This window comes from Sciurus vulgaris, assembly GCF_902686455.1.
Source record: "Sciurus vulgaris genome assembly, chromosome: 7".
Classification (NCBI taxonomy): domain Eukaryota; kingdom Metazoa; phylum Chordata; class Mammalia; order Rodentia; family Sciuridae; genus Sciurus; species Sciurus vulgaris.
The window spans coordinates 120,084,343-120,107,372 of record NC_136467.1 but is presented as its reverse complement, the minus strand read 5'-3'; the positions used below and the strand labels follow the sequence as shown (position 1 = coordinate 120,107,372).

At 43.2% G+C, this 23,030-nt stretch overlaps 1 protein-coding gene across 2 annotated transcripts in view; it reads left to right on the top strand.

Moving 5' to 3' along the window:
• The window catches only part of CMTR1 (cap methyltransferase 1), a gene marked incomplete at its 5' end in the record, with an annotated part of 47,678 nt that overhangs the window by 21,381 nt on the left and 3,267 nt on the right, over positions 1–23,030 (top strand). For both annotated transcript variants that reach the window (XM_079148337.1, XM_079148336.1), the window contains 13 exons: positions 2,677–2,875; positions 3,567–3,685; positions 5,683–5,779; positions 6,108–6,240; positions 6,962–7,141; positions 16,704–16,760; positions 17,101–17,158; positions 17,826–17,894; positions 18,866–18,997; positions 19,833–19,955; positions 20,486–20,577; positions 21,248–21,316; positions 22,334–22,381. In XM_079148337.1, coding sequence (XP_079004463.1) covers positions 2,677–2,875; positions 3,567–3,685; positions 5,683–5,779; positions 6,108–6,240; positions 6,962–7,141; positions 16,704–16,760; positions 17,101–17,158; positions 17,826–17,894; positions 18,866–18,997; positions 19,833–19,955; positions 20,486–20,577; positions 21,248–21,316; positions 22,334–22,381 — 1,376 coding nt within the window. The remainder of the gene's footprint in view (positions 1–2,676; positions 2,876–3,566; positions 3,686–5,682; positions 5,780–6,107; positions 6,241–6,961; positions 7,142–16,703; positions 16,761–17,100; positions 17,159–17,825; positions 17,895–18,865; positions 18,998–19,832; positions 19,956–20,485; positions 20,578–21,247; positions 21,317–22,333; positions 22,382–23,030) is intronic.

Sequence of the window (23,030 nt, the reverse complement as noted above, 5' to 3'; positions counted from 1 at the left end):
ATGGGAAGAGACAGCCGTGTTTGCAATGCTTCAGGCAGCTTCTTGACCTGAATTGATTGTTAGCGGCCATGGAGAATTGCCCTTTCAGAGATGTTCTCTACACTCCAATATAAAAAGTGATTTTTCTTGAGCCCCTAGTGTTTTCTTCTCTCTTTTCATCTCTGTTTTCCCTAAGGACCAGAGTGACAGCCAAGCCCAACAGGCTTGGTTGTTTTTCAAGCAGCCAGAGATACCAGAGCAGTCCCCAGCAGAGGTGGGAGTGGCATGAAGCCCAGCACACACCCAGGCTTGCTAGGGGCTTGCTTTGTGGCTCTTGGATCAGGTAGTTACAGACTAAGAATCAGAGAGCTTGATGCTTAGGGAGTATGGAGAGGGTGGGAGGTGGGGGAAGGACTGAGGTTTTTAAATAGGTCTCTGGTGCTACAGGTTATGGTAAAAGGAGAAAGGGGACTAGAGGAGAAATAGAATTGTAAATAAGAATTGGAAGAAACAAGGGAAAGAGGGAAATTTAGACCCTTGGAGTACATGGAAGCATGTTATAAACTATTATGTGAGGGATTCTTGTGATGAAGATGTTGAGGGTAGAAAACAATTGTCTCTGACATGTAACAGAAAACAAAAATGTTTCGGTCCTGTCTTAGAGGAAATTAGAACACTGCACTTGGCATAGGAAAGAGAAAAAGACAAGACTTGACTCCAAAGAAGTTGATCTTGTGGAGTATAGTGTCATCTTTTGTTGACTACAGTTTGAGAAAGTCTTTGCCAATGATTTATTTAACCTACAGCAGCCTTAGAAATGCCTGCATTAATCTTGATTTGCAGTTGAGGAAGCTTGAGTTTAGTGGTTTAATTTGTGTGCTTGCTCTGACTTTATAGCCAATAAGTAGAGCTGAGACCCCCAGCTGTCCTTTCTACGCACAGATTCCCGGCCGTGGTTGCAAGGGCCACTTGTTTTGAGATCATAGAGTGAGATCGTGTTTAGGACACCTTGTAAGAGTTGAGATGCTCTTATCGAGTCATTGCCCTTCCTGCCCCCAGTCTTTGGCCCAGCGGTTCACCCAGAGAGGCTGGAGCCTGGGCTGAGGCACAGCTGATGGTGAGGAGCATTGTTTTCCACCTTTGCAGTATGGGCAGGGCTTAAACATGTGACCTCTGCCTCATCACGACTGGAAGGTGCTACAGGATGTTCTCTGTAAATGCCATTAAGTCTTTTTTTGTGTGTGCAAATGAATATAATCCAAAAATATGAATAATTAATGGCTCAGGAACAAAGAACACTGGGAAGAGTAGGGAGGAATAAGGGAAAGAACTGATATGTCCCAGCATGCCCAGGGTGGGCTTGTCACTTGTGACGAAGTTTATTTTTAGCCAAAGTCATTTCTCCAGAGACTTTTCCACTGTTTTGATAAAGCTAGATAGCTATCATCAGAGGCAAGGCCCTTGTCATCTAGAAGCGACTGAACATTAGTATATCTCTTTCTTATGACTTTTTCCCTAAGGCTGTCTGATCTTTATCTGGCAGTTGCAGAACTCTGGACAAGTGCTTGGCCATGCCCAGTCTGTGGGAGGAAGGCTGAGGTCCCCAGACCCCTCCCTAAACCAATCATAGCCCTCTTGGCCACCCATTCCTTGAGCTTGTCACCAGTGCATTCCATCCCCTCTTGTGGAGAGCCAGTGGAATTCATTATCTAGGGCTCAAAGGTCAATAAGAGCTTCCATGGCATTTGTGTAAAAGAGAAATATAAACACACAGTGTAGGAGAGTAATGGATTCAGCATCAATTTGAAGTTAAGAGAGAAGGGTACTTGAAGGGCCAAAAATGTAGTCAAATAAAAATTTAAATGATGATTGTGGTTAGTCACTCGTGAGGTAGAGGGTGCTCGGGCTGCTGGAAGCTGCTCTTGCTGAGCCAGCTGTCTACCTTGCCAGCTCCCTGTGGCGCAGTGCTCTGAGCAAAGGCAGGAGAAAGAAGTGGAGAAAGACAGAAGACAAGTGTGATGTGGTGTCTTGTGTTAGTTTGTGGAACAGATAGAGGATTCTAGTGAAATCCAAATAAAGTTTAGAGTTTACTTTTCTTTTCCTTTGCCACGCTGGGATGGAACCTAGGGCCTTGCACATGAGAGGCAGTTGCTTTACCACTGAGTTACATCCCCAGCCCTCGAGTTTATTTTATTTTATTTTTTACAGTGCTGGGGATTGAACCCAGGGCCTTGTGCTTGCGAGGCAAGCACTCTACCAACTTTATTTTTAATAGTAATGTACCAATGGGGGTTTCTTTGTTTCATCATATGTATCATGGGTATATGAGGTGTTAACAAAACTGGCAACCGGGTGAAATACAAGAACTCTGCACTAACTTGGCAGAATATTTCTATTCAGTAGGACTCATGAAAGGCAGGATATGGTGAGGAAAAGACCCTGAGAAATAAAAATGCCTCCCAGATATGCACAGAGATGTTTTTATTAGGTTGAGCTAGAGTGGTAAAAGGCATTGGGATATTTTGAGAGTGGGCTGGGTCACTCCAGATGGTGATAATTACAGAGGATACACATCCTGGATGTGTGGCCCTGGAGGAAGCTTTGGCTAAAGGCTTATTTTATTCCCCTGGGTATTTTTTCTGTTCCTCAGTGAGCCATCTTTTTTCCTTTCTCCTTGTCCTTCACTTCCCTTTGCAGAGGCCACTGGTGAAGGATCGGGAAGCTGAGCTTCTGTACTTTGCTGATGTCTGCGCAGGCCCGGGCGGCTTCTCAGAGTATGTGCTGTGGAGGAAGAAGTGGCATGCAAAGGGCTTTGGGATGACTCTGAAGGGCCCTAACGACTTCAAGCTGGAGGACTTCTACTCGGCCTCCAGTGAGCTCTTCGAGCCCTACTATGGTAGGGACACTGAGCAGGGAGGGTGCTAGGAGGTATGAGGGGCAGCCCACATGCGGTGCTATAGACCAGAGCAATTGTTATCTGCACGCAATGTGTTCTTTCCTAGATGGCTTAGCCTGGGGTTCACAGTCCTTGTAATGAGGGTCTTGGTGCCCTCTGAATTGTTTCCAGTTGGTAAAACACAGGTTAAACACTCTGCTAGGTGAACTCTCACCAAAGCCATATTAATTTCTCCTTGCAGGAGCACTGTTCTCTTGTGGTGACAGGAAATAATGAAACTGCTTAAAACTGAAAACTGACAAGGTTATTAGCAAACACAAACTGCATACCTATCTCTGGGCCTGGGTTCAAGGTGTGGAATGCTCAGCTCAGCAGACCACAGCAGTCCTTTATAAAAAGTTGATATTGGTTTCAAGCATGAGTGCTTTAACTACATCTTGGGGGTCTTAAAGAGAAAGGACCTCTGTTTGATATGACTACTCTTGGCTGGACAGCTTCTTTTGATCTCTGGTTTATTATAGCAGGGATTGGTTCTTCCTTTTGTCCATCATTGTAAGACAACCTTGCAGGATAGGCCTTGGATCTCAAGACTTAACCTGGTACCTGTGTTCACTGTCCCAGAGAGCTCATATCCCAGCTTGTAGAATGTTCCAGGGCAGATGAACTCATTGTGACTCTTGTGTCCTGCCAGGTGAGGGAGGGATTGATGGAGATGGAGATATCACCCGCCCAGAGAACATCAGTGCTTTTCGGAATTTTGTCCTGGATAACACAGATCGCAAGGGTGTTCACTTTCTGATGGCTGATGGGGTAGGTGACCTTCTTTCCATGGAGTGATCCGTTAGAGATTTGTTAATTTAGATATTCGACAATTATTTTTGTTTGTTTTGGTTCTTAAGCTGCTACCAGAGATGGTAGGGTGGTAGCTCATTATTCAGATAATAGGGATGTGCATTTTTATTTCTTTTGTACATACTGTCCATAATTTTGTAAGGGCTAATGTTGACACCTTTGCTTGGAGCAAGGTGGACTTCCTATATCACTTTGTTAAAGAGCCTTGGTTGGTTGTAAGACCTGGTAAGTCATGTACCAGGAAAAAAAAAAATCAACTGAATGGGAAGCATGCTGCCATCACTTGTCACCTTGGTGTTGCTTCTGGGAGAGCCACTCCTGAGCCTCTCATAAGCTGATAGTTAACCATATAACTAAAGGCAGCCACTCAGAAGAATCCACAGAGGCTCTGTTAGTGACTGGGCTAAAGTGAGTATTCAGGGGCTTTGTCTGTGAATATCTGCTTGAGGGGCAGAGGGGTCTCACCCAGTGACCCAATTCCACAGGTAGTTCTTTCTAGAGTGAGCCATCGCTTACTCTGTTGGAACAATAGACAATGTGGCAGTTGCTTCAGGGTCACATGGCTAGAGTTGAGAAGAGGCTGTGCAGCGATTTGGGTTGCCTCTCGAATAGTAGCTGTGCTGGAGGTGAGGTGGGAGGTGAAGGAAGGGAGGCAGGGTGTCGGTAAGGGATCTGAAGATGCATGGCTCTCCAAAGCATTGTGCACAGCAGGGAACAGTGGGTAGATGGGACTTGGGCTGGCGGTGGGGGGGGGATGTGGGGTCTGATAATGCTTGTGAGGCAACCATTGTGCTGTGGTAACTGGATTTTTTTTTTTTTTAATTGTCCCTATAAACAAGCATGCCTTTTTTTTTTTTGGTGGTGGTGGGGATCAAAATCAGGGCCTTGCACTTGCTAGGCAAGCACTGTACCGCTGAGCTACAACCCCCAGTCCATAGAAATGCATTTCGAGAAGCATCCATAAGTCTAGATAAGCATTTTTGATTCTGATTCATTTAGCTGTTACTGTTGTCAGTCTGAGCCAGGGACACCTCATCTAGCTGGGACCAGCTTAATGGAGGCCAACATCTTTGTTATTTTTTTCTAATTGTAAAATACAACTAAAATAAAATTTGCCATCTTAACCATTTTTAAGTGTACAGTTCAATAGTATTAAGTATGTTCATATTGTTGTGCAACAGATATCCAGAACATTTTCATTTTGCAAAACTAAAACTCTGTACCCATTGAACAACTCCCCTTTTCCCTCTCTCCCCATCCTCTGGCCTTCTTTTCTTCTGTGTGGCTGTGTGGGCTTGGGTCTTGACTCAGCTCCTGGAATCTCGCAAGAAAGGGAACTACTCTAGGAATAGCAACACATAGCCTTTGAGAAATCTCCCTAGCCAGAGAACGCTAGTTGGAGGGAAGAAGCTCCATGGTCTTAGGACAGGATGGGGGGTATTATCAGTAAGTCCTTGGTTAGTACACAGAGAGAAAGATCACTGTGACTATAAGAATTGTGCTAACCTTTATCCTTTTACTAGACCAGGGCCTGTTCAGTGTTCAACACAATAGCTTAGTGAGCCCAAGCAGAGTATCTCTGGGTCTTATTAGGACTCATCAGGGCATTCTGTTTCCCATCTTGTGGTTAACCAATGACTAGCTAGTGTTTTGCCTCCATTCTGCCTTACTCTTCCCTGGATTCCCGTGTGGGTTTAGAAATTTTCCATTTCCTTGGGAAAGCAGACTTGGTCCTGTCCTTTGGGAATGATAGGGCAGGAAAGTGATACTGGTTCAATTGTCAGGCCTGGGTCCCAGTACTCTGTGACCTTGCCAAAAGAACTTAAATGCTGAGCTGCATCTTTATCAGTCAGATGGTGGAGATCACTGAAAACAGTCTCCATGAAGATGAGGTAGGGTGTTGTTCTCAGTCCCTGTCGTCTCTTCCCACCCTGATCCCTGTGCTCTTGTTTCAGGGCTTCTCAGTGGAGGGGCAAGAGAATCTGCAGGAGATCCTCAGCAAGCAACTGCTGCTATGTCAGTTCCTCATGGCGCTGTCTGTTGTTCGGACAGGTGACACTTCTTCAGCTGTCTCCTCACTCCAGCATCCACTAAAGCATGTACAGGGTTTGATTGGGAAGTTTACAAAAAAAAAAACAAAAAAACCAATGACTTTATATCAGGTGACAGGTGGCTAAATAAGGAATTTAGGGAAGAAAAGGCAATAGAATTCCCAAAGTTCCCTCTAATGCTGATTTTTCATAAATTGTCTCTGCCTTTTTATGGTCCCAGGTACTTAGTCATCTGAGTCATTTCTTAGTCATCTTGATTGCCTGCAACTACTCACCTATCTCCTTAGATAGACACACCCACAGCCATTGGTGTGTCCTTTGTGTTTCAGGAGGCCACTTCATTTGCAAAACCTTTGACCTCTTCACACCATTCAGTGTGGGGCTCATTTACCTGCTCTACTGCTGCTTTGAACGAGTGTGTCTCTTCAAACCCGTTACCAGCCGTCCTGCCAACTCAGAGCGGTGAGGCCTTCCTGTATGTTAGCCAGACTTACTGGCTAGAAGTCAGAGCAGCACATGCTGGTATACCTCTCTGGCAGGACCTCTTTAAGTTTTGTTAAAACCTTGACTTTAGAGACATGACTGGCACCACAAGGAGCCAGGGTTCTTGGAGCTGAGGGGTCCTGAACTGTGCCAGTTTAGCCTCTACCTCCTTCTGCACAAGTCTTATTCTCCATGCTAATGTGGGAACTTCTTGGCTTGGTCCATGAGAGGGTGACCATAACAGGGACACTTGAAGAGTGATGTGAGCTGAGAAGAGGCAAGAGGGCTGCCATCCAGAGGCGCCACTTGAATCCCAGGTGGGACCCAGTGTCCACACATGAGGGAAAGCAAACACAGCCAGTCACAATAGGTGACTTGTTAAAAATACAGATTTCTAGGCCCTGTCCTTGGAGAGTCTTATTCATTAGGTCTGTAATTTAACAGACTCCTGAGATGATGGCGATGCATCCTATCTACTGCAAGGCAGTTGGAATCCATCACCAGAGATGGAAATATAGCCTTACATGAAAGGGAAGGATGTGAGGTGAACATTTGTGCACAGAGTCTGTGTTGTTCTTTGATTATAGACTTAAGGTTGAACAGAGAAACTGTTTAGCTTTGTGATTCTGCAAGGGTTTACGGGGTAAGGAATGTATGGGAGGAAACTTGCTCTGTGGAGTGACAGAGTGTCTTCTGCCAGGTATGTCGTGTGCAAAGGACTGAAAGTGGGCATAGATGACGTGCGGGATTACCTCTTCTCGGTGAATATCAAACTCAACCAGCTGCGGAACACTGATTCTGATGTCAACCTTGTGGTCCCTTTGATGGTGATCAAGGGAGACCATGAATTTACGGACTACATGATACGGTCTAATGAGAGGTAAGCCAATTGAGCGTTTTTGCTGGCATCACTGGAGTCTTAAGGAACACCAGAGATTGAGGGACTGATGACTGGTGATTGGTATCTCCTTGTCATCTGGGTTTGCTCTGCTGGCTCCAGGTCACCCTAGGACTTTGATTACCTTGGGAATCCTTGTCCTCTTCCCATGTCTTGTTCCAGAGGTGATGGGTGGTACCTGACTGGTATATACCTGCCTGCTGGAGACTGAGTCTGATAGTGAAACCCAGCAGGAAGCAGTCTGTCTCTTCAGAGGCAAGAGTAATGTCCCTTTAATTCCCTTTTATTTGTAAAAGACCATCATGGTTGTTGCATTGAGAAGTTCCCTGCTTAAAGGCAGGAACTGGGTGGAAAGCAAGTGTACGGCGTGCTTTGGAAGTGTCAAAACTTGGTCCAGTCATGAGTTCCATAGATGTATGGTTTGAATGTTTTTTTTAAGCCTTCTTTAATTATCCCTAATTCTTCCCCCTTCCTGTCAGTGATAATAATTTAAAATCGTGATAGTTGGCTCAGTTCTCAGAATGGACAGTCCTTAGAAAAAATATATTTTGAGGTAGGTTGGAGGGTTATATAATAGTGATTCAGTAGCAAGTGCTCTCCTGGGTGACAAGCAGGTGTTGGAAAGGTCTTATCTAAGTGTCTGATTCCACGTCTTCTGGAGAAGATAGGTATAGATGACCCTGGAGAGTCACAGAGGGAAGGAAGTCTTTATCCTGCTCTTTGTTATTTCTTCTGCATCAACCTGTATTTTAACTCTCCACAGTACCACATAAGCCCTTTAATTTTCATAGTAATGCTAGGCACCACAGTAGAGCAGACACTAAACTTCAGCATGTTGTAGTTGGGGAAACAGACCCAGGAAACATCAGTAAAGTAGCATTGTGTAACTCTCAGGCTCTGTAACTTTTTTTTTTTTCTGCTAAACTGTATTGCTATCTGCTTCCAATAGTGTTTAAGCAACCCTGTAAGCAACCACTTTTCTTTTTTTTTTTAAATAATTTGAGATACGATTTTGTAATTGAAATGCAAATTTTAAGTATACACTTCAATCAGTTTTGAAAAATGCATACACGTAGTCTACATCCCTATTAAGATAATATTTCCATTGCCTCAGGAGATTTCTTTGTTCCCCCTCCTGAATTGAATCCAAACTCGGTCTCTTCTAATTTTTGTCACCACAGGTTAGTTTTATCTGTTCTACAACTGAATAAATGGAATCAGAGTATACACTTTTGAATCTGTTTTTTTTTTTTCTTATTTTATTGTTTTTGAGATATACTCATGTGTTAATTTGTTCCTTTTTATTGCTGAGTAATATTCTAATATGTGGATATACCATAATTTATCTATTCTTCTGTTAATGGCTTACTTGAGATATTTCCATTTAGGGGCTATTATGAATGTAGCTGCTACAGACATTATTGTTCATGGCTTTTGGGGGACACATGTTTTCATTGCTCTTGGATAAATGCCCAAGAGTAGAAATTCTGAGACAGCAGGGTAGATTTTAAAATGCCTTGTAGTTCTCTAATGTGGCTGTACTGTTTTATGCTCCTTTCAGCAATGTTTGAAGTTCTGATTGTTCTGCATCCTTGTCAGTATTTGGTATTGTCAGTCTTTTTAATTTTAACCATTCTAGTGGATGTCTTGTTATATCATTGTGGTTTAATGTGTATTTCTGTGGTGAATAATGAGATTGAACCCTTTTTTATGTGTTTTTTTAATGTGTGTGCTAAGGATGAAGCATAGGGCCCTGGACATTCTAGGCAAGCACTGTGAGCTAGCCCCTAGCCCCTCTTTTGAAGTCTTTTCACCATTAAAAAAAATTTGTCTTTTTATTAAGTTGTAGGATTAATTGTGTATTTTGGGTGCAAGTACTGTGTCACATATGTGTTGGTGAATATATTCTCCCAATCTTTGATTTGCTTGCCCCCCTTTTTTTGGTATTGGAGGTTGAACCCAGGGGCTCTACCCTGAGCCACTCCCCTTCTTATTTTATTTTTTGACAGCATCTTGTCAAATTGCCCAGGCTAGCCTCAAACTTGTAATCCTCCTGTCTCAGCCTCCCCTGTGCCACTGTACTAGGCTAATTTGCCTATTAATTTTCTATTTCTTTCCTTTTTTCTGTGCTAGGGATTGAATCCATGGGTGCTGTATCACTGAGCCATATCCCTAACCCTTTTTATTTTTTATTTTGAGACAAGGTCTTGCTAAGTTACCCAGGCTAGACTTGAATTTGTAATTCTCCTGCCTCAGCCTCCCAAATTGCTGGGATTATAGGCATGTACCACTGTGCCTGGATGCCTGTTCATTTTCAGAATGGTATCTTTTGATAAGCAGATATTTCCTTTTTTTTTTTATTTTTTTATTGTGGCAAAATATTTATAACATAAAATGAAATTAAAATCATGGTGCAGCCATCACCACTAATACATTTCCAGAACATTTCCATCATCTTAAACGGCAACTCTGTATTCATTTAACAATTACCCCTAATTTTCCCCTCTCCAAATCCCTGGTTACCTTTATTATATACACTTCCTGTGTCTGTGAAGTTGCCTATTCTAGGTATCTCCTATAATAGAATCATACAATATTTATCCTTTTGTTCTGACTTATTTTACTTTACATAGTGTTTTTAAGATTCATCATGTTGCAGAATTCATCATGTGGTAGAATTTCATTCCTTTTTATATGTATATACCATATTTTCTGTATCCATTCTTCTGTTGGTAGACTTTGGGGCTGTTACCACCTTTTAGCTGTTGTGCACAATAGTGCTATGAATATAGGTGGCCAGGATCTAGTTGTGTTGTTGCTTTCAGTTCTTTTGAGATACACCTACAAGTGGAACTGCTGGATCAGAAGGTGTTTGTTTTGAAAAATTGTCATCCTCTTTTCTACAGTGGCTACACCATTTTACATTCCCATCAGCAAAGCATGAAGGCTCCCATTTCTCCATACCCTTACCAGTACTTGTTATTTCCCATTTTTCTGCTAAGATTTCTTAATGTATGTGCAGTGGTACCTAATTGGTTGATTTTTCTTTTCCCTAATGGCTAGTGATGTTTGAGTATCTTTTCATGTGTTTATCTTCTTTAGAAAAATACCTATTTGCATCCTTTCCCCATTTTTTAAAATTGGGTTTGTATCATTTTTTATATATTCTAGATATTAATCTCTTATCAGATTTTATTTGAAAATATTATCTCCCATTCTGTGGGTTGTTCACTCTACTGCTTGTTTTTTTTTTTTTTTTTTTTTTTTTTTTGGTGGTGGTGGTGGTGGTGCAGAGGTCCTGGGACTGAACTCAGTACTTGACCACTGAGCCACATCCCCAGCTCTATTTTGTATTTATTTAGAGACAGTCTCACTGAGTTGCCTGGCACCTCGCTTTTGCTGAGGCTGGCTTTGAACTCTCGATCCTCCTGCCTCAGCCTCCTAAGTCACTGGGATTACAGGTGTGTGCCACAGTGCCTGGCTTACTGCTTGTTTTTTGATGCATAGAAGTTTTTAATATTAATGCAGCTCAGTTTGCCTATTTCTCTTTTATTACTATATACAGGAAATCATTGCTAATTTCAGCATCATGAAGCTTTTTGCTCTGTTTTCTTGTCAAAGTTTTATAGTTTTAGCCCATATGTTTAGGTCTTTGGTCCATTTGTATGTAGCATTAGATAAGTGTCCAGCTTCCTTCTTTTGTGGATATCATTTCCCCAACCCCATTTGTTGAAAACACTGTCTTTTCTCCATTGAATAGTCTTAGCACACTCCTCAAAAATCTTTTGACCATATATGTGAGACTTTATTTCTGGACTTTGTTCTAAGTGTCTGTCTTATGCTGGTATTACAATGTTTTGATTAGCTTTTGTAGTAGTTTTGAAATTACGACATGTGCATTCTCCCAACTTGTCATTTTCAAGATTATTTTAGGTCCTTGGTGTTCTTTGAAATTATATATGACCTTTTTTTCCCCCATTGTTGTTGCATTTTTTTTTTTTTTTTCTTTTTTTGATGGGGCTGGGGATCAAACTCGGGGACTCATGTGCATGCTAGGCAAGTGCTGTACCACTGAGCTACATTATCAGTACTTCCCCACTCTTTTTTTTTGAGACAGGGTCTTGTTATGTTACTGAAGTTGGTCTCCAAACTCCCTGGCTCAAAAGATCCTCCTCTCAACTTCCTGAAGAGCTGGGACTGTAGGCACATGTTACTATTCCTGGCTGTATATGAATTTTAGGATGGGATATTCTCTTTCTGCAAAAACTGCCATTAGGATTTTGATAGGCATTGCATTGAACCTGTCGGTTATTTTGGATAGCATTGTCATTTTAATAGTAACAAGTCTTCTAATCCATGAACATGTATCCATTTATTTATGTCTTCTTTAATTTCTTTTGGCAGTGTTTTGTTGCTTTCAGTGTACAAGTTTTTACATCCTTAATTTATTCCTAAGTATTTTATTCTTTTTGATACTATTATATATTGAATTGTTTTCTTAATTTCCTTTCGGGACTATTCATTGTTAGTATGTAGAAGTGACTGATTTTTATGTTGTAGTTTGATTTTGTATCCTGCAAGTTGCCCAAAGTCACTTATTAGTTATAACAGTGACTATATAGTTTTGTTGTTGTTGTTGTTTGGTTTGGTTTGGTGTGGAATCTTTTTCTATTGTAAGACCATGTCATCTGTGAAGTAAGATAATTTAACTTCCTGCTTTCTAACTTGGATATCGAGAAGTTTAAAATTTTGAAGATGAAATATAATTTATCACTTTTTCTTTCAGTATTGATTTGTTTTCTCTCTAAAATGTCTGCCTTCGCAAGTCATGAAAATATTACCCTATTTTCATGAAAACTTTTTTCCTTTATCCTTTATGTTTGTGGTATATCTGAAATTAATTTTTGTGTATTGTGTGACAGGGGTCAAGGGTCTTCTTTTTTCTTATAGATATCCAGTTGTTCACTACTTGTTGAAAATACTTTTTCCCATTTAATTTTTTTAAAAAAATTATCTTCTTTTTAAAGATTTTACTCTTTTCATAAATTATTTGTGTATGTGTGACTTCAGGGCTCTGTTCCATTCCATTTGTTCATTCTTTTGTCAGTACCATACTTATCTTGACAAAAGAAATCTTGCAAATAGTATGTTTCCCAGCTTTGTTCTTTTTTTCAAGATTATTTTGGCTAGTTTAGGATTTTTGCATTTACATATAAGTTTTGGAATCAGCTTTCAATTTATCCAAAAAGCTTCAGCAGTGTTTTGTAGTTTTCAATGTAGAGGTTGTACAATATCTTTTGTTGTTTATTCCCAAGAATGTTTTGAGTTTACAAAATATTTTTAAAAATTTTACTTCCTTATTATTGATTGCTAGTATTTTTTTTTTTTTTCTTGGTATATTGACTGCATCCTGTGAGTAGAATTTACTTAATAGTGCTAATAGATATTGGCAGGTTCCTTAAGGTTATTTTTATTTACAAAATCATGTCTTCAGATAGTTTTACTCTCCTTTTCAATCTGTATGCTTTTTAATTTTTTCTTGCTCATTGCACTGACTGGTTCCTCTTGTGTGATGTTGAATGAGGTCATGAGGCACATGTCCTTGCTTTGTCCAGAAAGTGTTTAACGTCATTATGTATGATGTTAGCTGGATGTTTTTAAATATGTCCTTCATTAGGTTGATAAAGTTTCTTCTGTTTCTCATTTGCTGAGAGTTTTTCACCATGGGTGAATGTTTAATTTTGTCAGATACTTTTTCTTTATTTGAAGAAATTATTACATGATTTTTCTTCTTTGTACTAGTAATACAATTAATTACATTGGGTAATTTTCAAATGGCTAATGGATAACCTCTAGTTGATCATGATGTATCACTACTTTATATATTGTTATATTTGATGTAATAACATTTTATTCATGAGGGACATTAGTCTCTAATTCTGTATTCTTTGCCTGATTTTAGTATCAGGGTTTTGTTGGTCTTTTTTTCCCCACATTTTTTTTTATTGGTACAGTATAGTTGTAAATAATGATGAGATTTGTTGTTACATATTCATACATGCCCACAATATAACAATATAATTTGGCCAATATCACTTCCTAGCACTTTCCCCCTCTATGTTAGTTTCTTAACATGACTTTGGAAATGATTCCTCCTTTGTATTTTTTGGAATAATTTATGTAACATTGGTTATTTTTTCTTTTTAAAATCTATTGATAAGGTTAGCTGGTGGAGCTATTTGAGTTTGCTTTCTAGGACATTTTAAAGGTCAGTTTTTTAAATAGATACAGGGTTTTTCAGATTCTTTGGGGTTTTTTGGTTGTTTTCAGTAATTTTGTGGGGGGGTAGGTACTGGGGATTGAACTCAGGGTCACTCTACCACTGAGTCATATCCCCAGCCCTATTTTGTATTTTATTTAGAGACAGGGTCTCACTGAGTTGCTTAGCCACCTCGCTTTTGCTGAGGCTGGCTGTGAAGTCCTAATCCTCCTACTTCAGCCTCCTGAGTTGCTGGGATTACAAGCATGTACCACTGTGCCTGGCCTTATTTTTTAATTTATTGTTCATTTCATTCAAGGTGTTTAATTTATTGGCATAGGTATTCATAATGTCACTTTATCCTTCAGGTTATGTAGTTTGTCTAATAATTTTTTTTTTTTTTTTTTTACTAGGATTGAACTCTGGGGTGCTTTACAACCGAGCTACGTCCCTAGCTCTTTTTATTTTCTATCTTGAGATGGGAGTCTCAATAAGTTGCCAAGGCTGGCCTGGAGCTTGTGATCCACGCCTCTACCTCCTGAGTAGCTGGGCTTACAGGTGTGTGCTGCTGCACCTGGCCTCTCCCCTTAGTTTTGTCAGTGTTTACTTCAGCTGTTTGGGATATTTGTTATTAGGCACATGCACATTGAAGAGTGTCTTGTCCTCTTGATTAGCTGAGCTTTTGTCATTATAAAATATTTATCTCTAGTAATACTCTTTATTTTGAAGTCTATTCTGCTACATCAGCCTTTGTAGCCTAGTGCTTGCATGGTTTTTTTTCTGTCCTTTTGTTTTCAACCTTTGTTTTTATGATTAAATGTATTTCTTGTGAACATGGTTGAGTCTTACCTTTTTGTCCAGTCTGACCTATATGAAAGACTCTGCCTTTTAATTGGGGTAGTTCGTACATTCGACATTTATATTGAGTTTAATTATTAGTATGTTTGAGTTTAAATCCCCTATCTTGGTTGGTTGGTTTCTTTTTACCCTGTTTGTTCTTGTTTCTCTATTCCTTTCTTTTTTTCCTTTTTTGGGAGAATAATTGAGTATTTTTAGTACTCCTTTTTCTTTCTTTTTTTTTTTAATGTGCCTTTTTGTGTTATGTTTTAGTTGTTGCTGTAGAGATTACGGTATGCATTTTTAATTTATCATAGCCTCCCTTCCAAAAATATTCTGCTGCAATGTAGGAACCTCATAATAGTATACATGCAATTATTGTCCTGCCACCTTTGTGTTCTTGTTTTTATATAAACTCTATATTATTGTTTTTACTTTAAATAAATTGTGCTTTTAAAGATATATGCACCTACACATATAATTTTTTAATGTTCTTGGTATTTACTGACATAGTTAGCCTCTCTGGTATTCTTCATGCCTTCTTGGAGAACCACATTTCTACTTGAAATAATTATGTTTCATCCTATTTTTGTAGTGTAAGCCTGCTATAGACTAATTCCTTCAGCTTTTGTCTATTTAAAAATGTATTTGTTTCCCTTTCATTTTGAAGGATATTTGCACTGGATATGGAATTTGAGGTTGATCATTCTTATTCTTTCAGCACTTTAAACATATTATTCCATATTTTTTGCCCTGTGTTTCTGATGAGAAGTAAGCCATTGTTCCCTGCATGTCATGTGTCTGTTTTCCTTTTGGCAACTTTCAAGATTTTCCTTTTAGTGCTGGTCATGGTGGTGCATGCCTGTAATCCCAGTGGCTTGAGAGGCTGAGGCAGGAGGATCACAGGTTCAAAGCCAGCCTCAGGAAAAGCGAGGTGCTAAGCAACTCTGTGAGACTCTGTCTCTAAATAAAATACAAAATAGGGCTGGGGATGTGGCTCTGTGGCCAAGTGCTCCTGAGTACAGTCCCTGGTACAAAAAAAAAAAAAAAAAAAAAGATTTTTCTTTTATATTTTTAGCAGGTTGGCCCTGAAACATTTTTCTGTGATTTTCTTTGTATTTATTTGGAATTAAGTGACCTTGGATCTATGGATTGATTTCATTCAATTTGGAAATTTCTTGGCCATTATCTTGTCAACATACATATTTTTTTATTCTACTTTTCCCCTCTGCTCCTGGGATTCCAGTTGTATTTATGTTAAACAAAGTGCTGTTGTCCCATAGACCTCAAGATGGTCTGATTAATTTTTATGTTTTACTTTTTTCTTCGTGTTTCAGTTTGGATTTCTATTGACCTGTCTGTCCTCAAGTTCACTAATTATGTTCAGTTTGCTGATAACCATCAAAATAATTGTTCTAATACATTTTTCATTCCTCAAAAATTTATTTGCTGGGCTGGGGTTGTGGCTCAGTGGTAGAGTACTTGCCTAGCATGTGTGAGGCACTGGGTTCGATTCTCAGCACCGCATATAAATAAATAAATTAATTAAATAAAAGGTCCATCAACAACTAAAAAAAAAAATTAAAAAAATTTATTTGCCTTTTAAATATATAGTTTCTATATCTTTGCTGAAATTCTCTATTCTCTCTATTCATGTTGTCTACTTTTCCACTAGATTATTTAGTGTTTATCAGTTAAAGGTCCTATCTGACAGTTACAAATTTGGGCTACTTCTGGGTCTTGTTCTGTTGGACTGTTTTCCCTCTTGTCAGTGAGTCACATTTCTTGCTTCATCACTTACGTGAAAATTATTTATTAAATATCAGACATTGGCTGGGCATGGTGGTGCACACCTGTAATCCCAGTGACTTGGGAGGTAGAAGCAGGAAGATCTCAAATTCAAGGCCAGCCTCAGCAAGTTAGTAAGACACTCAGTAACTTAGTGAGACCCTGCCTCAAAATAAAAAGAACTGGGGATGTAGCTCAGTGGTAAAGTGCCCCTGGGTTCAATCCCTGGTACAAAAGACAAATAATTTAAAAAATACCAGATATGTATGGTGTGTTTAAAGAGGAGTGAAGACTAAAGTAAAAAGGGTGACTGTCCGTGTAGATGGGTTGTCAGTGTGGTCTGTAATTTAACTGGGTCTCGGCTTTGCTGTTGATTTATTTAGAATTAGTTTACCACTACTTTCAATTATTTAAGGGTGGCTTGAGGACTTTCCTTTTAGCAGGATTTGGGACCTAAGTGTCTAGAGGACTTGACTAGTTCTGCTCTGCCCTCAGCCTTCAGTGGGCCCATGTGACTGCACCTAGTGTGGGGGTGGTCCTTTCAACTCTCCAGTCCCTTTACAAAAACAGATGGCTACTGCTGTAGCTCAGCTTCTCTGTGCTTGTCACTTGGCTGTCTGTTTTGGTACCCTTCTGATATCTTTTTTTTTCATCTCCCAGTCACTGTAGTCTGCAGATCAAAGCTCTGGCCAAAATCCATGCCTTCGTTCAAGACACGTGAGTGCTACGCACTTCTCAGAATTCACCTATTTCAAGGGAAGAGCTTGCTTTTCTCCTCCCCAAGCTCTCTGTTTATTTAATTTCAATAATCATTTAAAAACATGTTTGCGTCTCATATTCCGCTGTGGTCTCTAAAGGATGCCAGAGAGGCATACAGTGTGATAGGTGTTTAGAAGAAGGGCGCGTGGGGAACCCTGTCGTCCAGGTGGTCATGAGGATAGTCTCTCCCTTCCCTTGGGTGGGAAGGGGAGGTGATCCCGTCTGGGAACCCGAGCTCCTGCCTGCCCCTGCTGTGCCTCTTCAGGGTTTTAATCACTTGCTGACTTTGTTTCCCTAGGACCCTGAGTGAGCCTCGGCAGGCAGAGATCCGAAAAGAGTGCCTCCGACTCTGGGGGGTGAGCTTCTCCCCCAACCCATTGTCACTTGGGGCAGGGACACTATAGAGAACAATGGAAATGTCACCTTAGGGTCTCCCCTACTTGAAAGTATCTTCTACCCCCAGCATCCCATGGCTGGCCATCTCAGCACTGTTGGGAGTTATTTACTGGGCTCTTTAACTTCGGTTTGTTCCTGCAGATGGGACAGATAGGATGTGGTGCTGGTCATGGTGGCGCAGGCCTATAATCCCAGCAGCTTGGGAGGCTGAGACAGGTGGATCTCGAGTTCAAAGCCAGCCTTGGCAATTTAGCAAGGCTCTAAGCAACTCAGCGAGACCCTGTCTGAAAATGTCAGATGGGCTGGGAATGTGACTCTGTGGTTAACACCCTGGCCCCCAAAAAAGAAAAAGAAAAAGCAAGGGTGGAGAGGTGGACGGATGGGCTTCATTTTGCTACTGGTAGCCCTATTTGCAACAATGACCAGCAGAGCCCCAGAGAAAAGGAGTAACTTCCGGGGTGTGCTGCCATGGTCAGAGAGCAGTGTGCCCTCCACCTCGCCTCTTCCACCCTCTCCTCTGCTCATGTGCCATTTCCTCTTTCCAGTGTGCATGCCTGTGCACAGTCATACATGGCCTTGGTCAACAGGGCAACTTGAAAATCAAAGCTGTTTGCTCTCTCACTTCAGATCCCCGACCAGGCTAGAGTTGCTCCATCTTCCTCAGACCCAAAATCTAAGTTCTTCGAGCTCATCCAGGTAAATATGGTTTCTGTGATGGAAATAAAAAGTTGCAGGCCATACTCTGGGTGTGGAAGGTGTCACCAAGGCCCCCTGTGCCTGGCCTCCAGAAGGCCTGTGCAGGCACTGCTCCTGGGCCCGAGGGACTGGACTGAACCTGCACAGTACAGAGCCTCTGCTGTAGGATGTGGAGTTCCCCAAGAGCATATCAGGACAGCAAGATTCTGGTCTCGAGATGTGCTTGTACCTGGCATTCCTGCCACCCAAGGGAGGTGCTACTGTCACATCCTGGCAAGTGCAAGGTCCTGTGGCCTTTGCCTGCAGGAGAGACATGGAGTGTGGGATTACCTTAGGCAGGGGAGCTGGGCAGAAGGCCATGGTAGCTGCCAGTGAAGTTCACAGGCCTGGCCTAACCCCAGGTTGCCTGTCCTGATTCTGGTAAGCTGGTTCTCGGGGTTCTTCTCTCTGGTTTTCCTATTACCCAACCTCTGGCTTTTCCTGCAGACCTCACTTAAATCTGGCTTAGATTGTGGGCCATCTGGCTGGTTTCATGGGGGTCACGGAAAGGAGAATAGGTTCAGGATGGCCCCAGAAGAATAATGTGTACATTTTTCTGAATGGAGTAGAGGGATTCCTTCACTGCTCTCAAACCAACTGTGGAGAATCCTTGCTTTATGTTATTGAAGGGACAGCTTTTATATTCTGGTGACATTTCCTTATAGCTGTGGTAAATCGATCTGTACTCAGGGACTTGGTGTTCTTTCCTTTCCCAGCCTCTTCTAATAGGTCCTAAAGGAACACTCCAGGCAGATGGAAATAGATCCCATTTAGTGCATGGTTAGGTAGGGAAGGAGGAGCAGGGGAGCATTTTTCTGAGAGCAAGTGCTTCCTGTGCCTTGCCTCTCCCGGCTTACTCTAGACCATTCAGGCACCAGTACTGTCCATGCCTTCTCCAGCCCAGCACTGTTTTCTCTGATCCATGGCTACAGGGCACTGAGATTGACATCTTCAGTTACAAGCCCACGCTGCTTACCTCCAAAACCCTGGAGAAAATCCGCCCTGTGCTCGACTACCGCTGCATGGTGTCTGGCAGCCAGCAGAAGTTCCTCCTTGGCCTGGGGGTAAGTCTGCAGCTGGCTTCCTACCAGCTCGGGGTGGTGGCAGTGCCCCATCTGTGGGAGTGTGGACAGCTGGCAGCTACACTTGGTGCATGTTCTCTTGGCTCCAAGGAGTTGTGGTTTGGCCCTAGAGGAAGTATTTCTTAAAACTTCATTTCCTTCCTTCCTCTGGGTTCACCAGGTGTCAGTCATGCGTTTGTTTCTTCAGCTCTGCCTTGCTGAAGGGCACAGTGCTGCTTCTCTCGGGGTCAGGGCTCCCCAGGCTGGCAGCATGGTCTGCAGGCTTGAGCCCATGTAGCTGGTTCTCTGCAGCAGCACCCACTCCAGGCCATTTCCTATTTTGCAAAGATAACCCTTTCCTTCCCTGGGCCCACTGAGGTGATGTGAGGAAAGCCTTGGTGAGTTTTGTACCTTCTTAACTGGATGAAGCTAGTGCTTTTTCTTTCAGTTCTGTCTTTCCATGTAATTTGTGGAATTAGATTCCATATGATCCAGTCACCTCTTTTGTGTTCTCTCATACTTTGTCTTTTTCTCCTTTTTCTTTCCCTGGACTCCTGCACCAACATGCGTTTACCTGTATTTTTCTTGAGAGCCAATAATTGTGAACTAAGGTCATTTGAAGGTGCCCTGAGCCCACCCATTCCCATCCAGCAGGACTAAGTCCCCTCTCCACCTCTCTTCTGCGGAGGCAATGGAGGACAAATGTGTAAACTTCATCGCTCCTAGACATTTCTGATGTTTCCCCACCCCATCAGCTTGTAGCTAGCAAATAAAAGCCCTTTGAGAACCAAGTCTCTCATTCCTCGGTCTCCACACTGCCCTTGCTCTCTACCTATAGAAGTCCCAGATCTACACATGGGATGGCCGCCAGTCAGACCGCTGGGTCAAGCTGGATCTGAAGACAGAGCTGCCCCGGGATACTCTGCTCTCTGTGGAAATTGTACATGAACTCAAAGGGGAGGTCAGATATGATTCCGCTTGTGTGTTGGCCCTGTGGCTAGGGGACTGGGACACCAGAGCTGGACCATTTGCCTTGGTTTAATTCAGTTACATTGTGTGATGAGTGACAGGGACCAGGGCTGGGGGAAGGTTTGGTAATGATTCCTTCTCTGGGAGCAGTTGCCCTAAACCATGAGATTCAGGCAGGAATGAACAGTCTCCATGTGTCAGAGGAGACCTTAGTCATCATTGTACATCCAGAGCCCTGACAAGCCCTTTGGGGTGGGGTTTTTTCGTTTTTGTTTTTGTTTTGGCTAGCAGCCAGTTTAGTTTTTGACCTAAAATCCCCTGGGAAAGAAGAGACCTGTCATTTCCTGGGACCTTTGAGTCAAATAACCTTAGGGATGACATTCAGAACCATCAGTGGGAACAGTGGGCAAAGGGTGGGAAGCTGGCCCTGGCCTGTGTTTAGAATCCTCCTTCCCCCAAGCAGTAGGTGGCAGGCCCAACCATGTCACAGGGGCAGAATGGGCGGTGTACTTGTACTTTTAGGGGAAGGCCCAGCGGAAGATTAGTGCGATCCACATCCTTGACGTCCTTGTGCTGAATGGCAGCGATGTTCGGGAACAGCACTTCAATCAGCGGTCTGACCTGGGCCCCAGGGTAGGGAGGGTGAGGGTGGGCGTGGGCCTGGGCAGCTCTCTGGGCAGTAGCCTCCTGAGGCTTGCCCCTCACCCTGTCCTCTGCTTATGGACATCCTCAGAGTTTCCCTCTTCTGCTCATTGGCTGTCCCAAGGGCAGGGTAAGAAATTGGTGTTGACACTTCAGAGTTTGGGCCTTGGTTGTCACTCCCAGCACACTCGTGCCATAGCTGCTCAGATTGAGGTGATATTTGTGTTAAGGTTGAGCAAGAGGGTGACCTTATTGGAAGAGGGAGGGTCTCCTCTGAAAAACATGTCCAGTGCTTGGGTGGTCCTATTTGAGTTGGTGTCCCTGGTTTGGGGTGATAGGGTAGACACCTCCAATAAAGATGACACTTGAAGTTCTAGTGGAGATGACTGAGCACAGCTGAAGGCTCACTTGAGAAAAGCCAGCCAGGATGTAGTGGAATTAGAGGTCAGAACCCGAGGGGGAGGGCAGGAGTGAGGATGGCAGTGCAAAGGGCAGGGCGGGCTTCTGGGGGGACACCGATGCTTCCTCTTGGCAGTTGTGCTATAGATTCAAGTTCTCCCGTTGGTGCTGTGAAGTTGCCCTGGGGCAGGGGTGCTGGCAGGGGTGGTCTGACTTGGCTCTGAGCAACTGTTTGGATTGTAGAATTCAGCTTGCGGAGAAATTTGTGAAGGCTGTTTCCAAGCCCAGTCGGCCTGACATGAACCCCATCAGGTGAGCACATGCTCTCCCTCTTTTCCAGTCCCCTCTTGGTTGTTTCCTTTGGCCACTGCCTGCTTCTCCATCCATTGAGGGACAGGAGGGCTCAGTGGAGAGTGCCAGGCAAGGCTAGTGTTAGAGATGACGGCCTTGCTGAGTGGTTTGTCTGGGGGCGCTAGGTAGGTGGCTCTCAGCCCGGAGTGTTGCCCTGGCCTGCCTGGCAGCGAGCCAGCCTCCACAGTAGACTCATTCTAGGGGTTAAGGTGTCCTCACTTAAGGTGCACTTGCTTCTGAGAGTGCTGACACACCTCATGAACGCTAGAGGGTCATGAGCATTTTTTCAGGTAAGAAATGGATACTAAGACAGCGGGGATTTTGAATACGAAGAGGAAGGCTTGAGGAAGTAGGCCAGGGTTTGCTGTCAGGGGCAGAGAGGGAAAGGATAGTCAGGGAGGAGGACAGACCTCCCTAGGTCTGAAGGGCACTGCTGAGCCCAGCTGCATGGACTGCATGGGACTAGAGACGGAGATGTCTGTACCAAAACCAGTTTTATTGTTCATTTGAATGTAAATTTATTTAGTTAAAATTAAACCCATGTTTGAGAATGCCTTTTATAAATGTCTATGCTTTGAAGGGTAGCTTCCAGGGTGTCCTTTGCTTGAAGTCTGGTTGCTGGGTCTGGGTGCTTGACACAGTAGCAGTTCCAAAGGCATGTGACTTCTGGCCTCCTGTGGTGATGGCTCGAGGACAGGAGTGATGGCAGAGAACTTTGCCCCCCTTTTCTCCCTCCTATCCTCCAATAACCATAGCTGCACCCCTAGTTGCCTGGGGTAATACGAGAGCTGCTTGCCAGCTTTGAGTCCTAGCTGTGTCTTTGTGGGACAGCAGTGCCCCAGGCTGGGTGTCCTCATTCTTGGTGAACTGAGTGGTTGCAGGGAGAGCCAAGGCAGAGGGCAAGGGCAGGCACAGCCTCCTGCGTCCCCAGAAGCCTTATCCTCCACCCCCCCCCCCCCCCCCCCCCCCCCCCCGCAGAGTGAAGGAGGTATACAGGCTGGAGGAGATGGAGAAGATTTTTGTCAGGTGAGTGACTCAACCCAGTGCAGTTTGGAATTTGAGTCAAGTTGAGGATTCCTTCCCTTTTTTCGTAGAGACAGGTTGTGGGTAGGGTGGGGAGGTAGCCCTGGTGCACTCCCACCCCCTGCTCACCGCCTATGTGGCTCTGCTGCAGCCTGCACCCCCCTCCCCAGCTGACTCAGCACCCTGTCAGGAGGGGAGCAGGGCGGACATGTGTCAGGCAGAAATATGGGCTCATTGATGCTGTAATAGTTACGATTGTTCCTGCGAGGGGCAGAGCAGCAAGCTGCTTGGAACACTATAAATCCCAGCTCCCAGTGCTGAGAGATTGAGCCTGGAGGGGACCAGGGGGGCATAAATGCTCCCTTGTAATCTTCAGTGTGTGGGGTGCATGGTGCTTGCAGATCTTATTCTCAGTATGGGAGCTGGGCTGTGTCTCGGTGCTCTTGGGGAGGCAGTTACTGTTAACTCTCTAGTGGCCACAGTGATGACATGGGTGGAGGGCTGAAGACTCAGTCAGGACTGAAGATTTCAGTCTTGCTGGAATCACCCTGGAGGCACCCACCCCTGAGCAGCAGTTGCTGGGCAGGGTCATTTGTCACTCCTGTGCTTCTGTTGCTTGAGATCTAAACCCAGCACTACCCACATCGCTGTG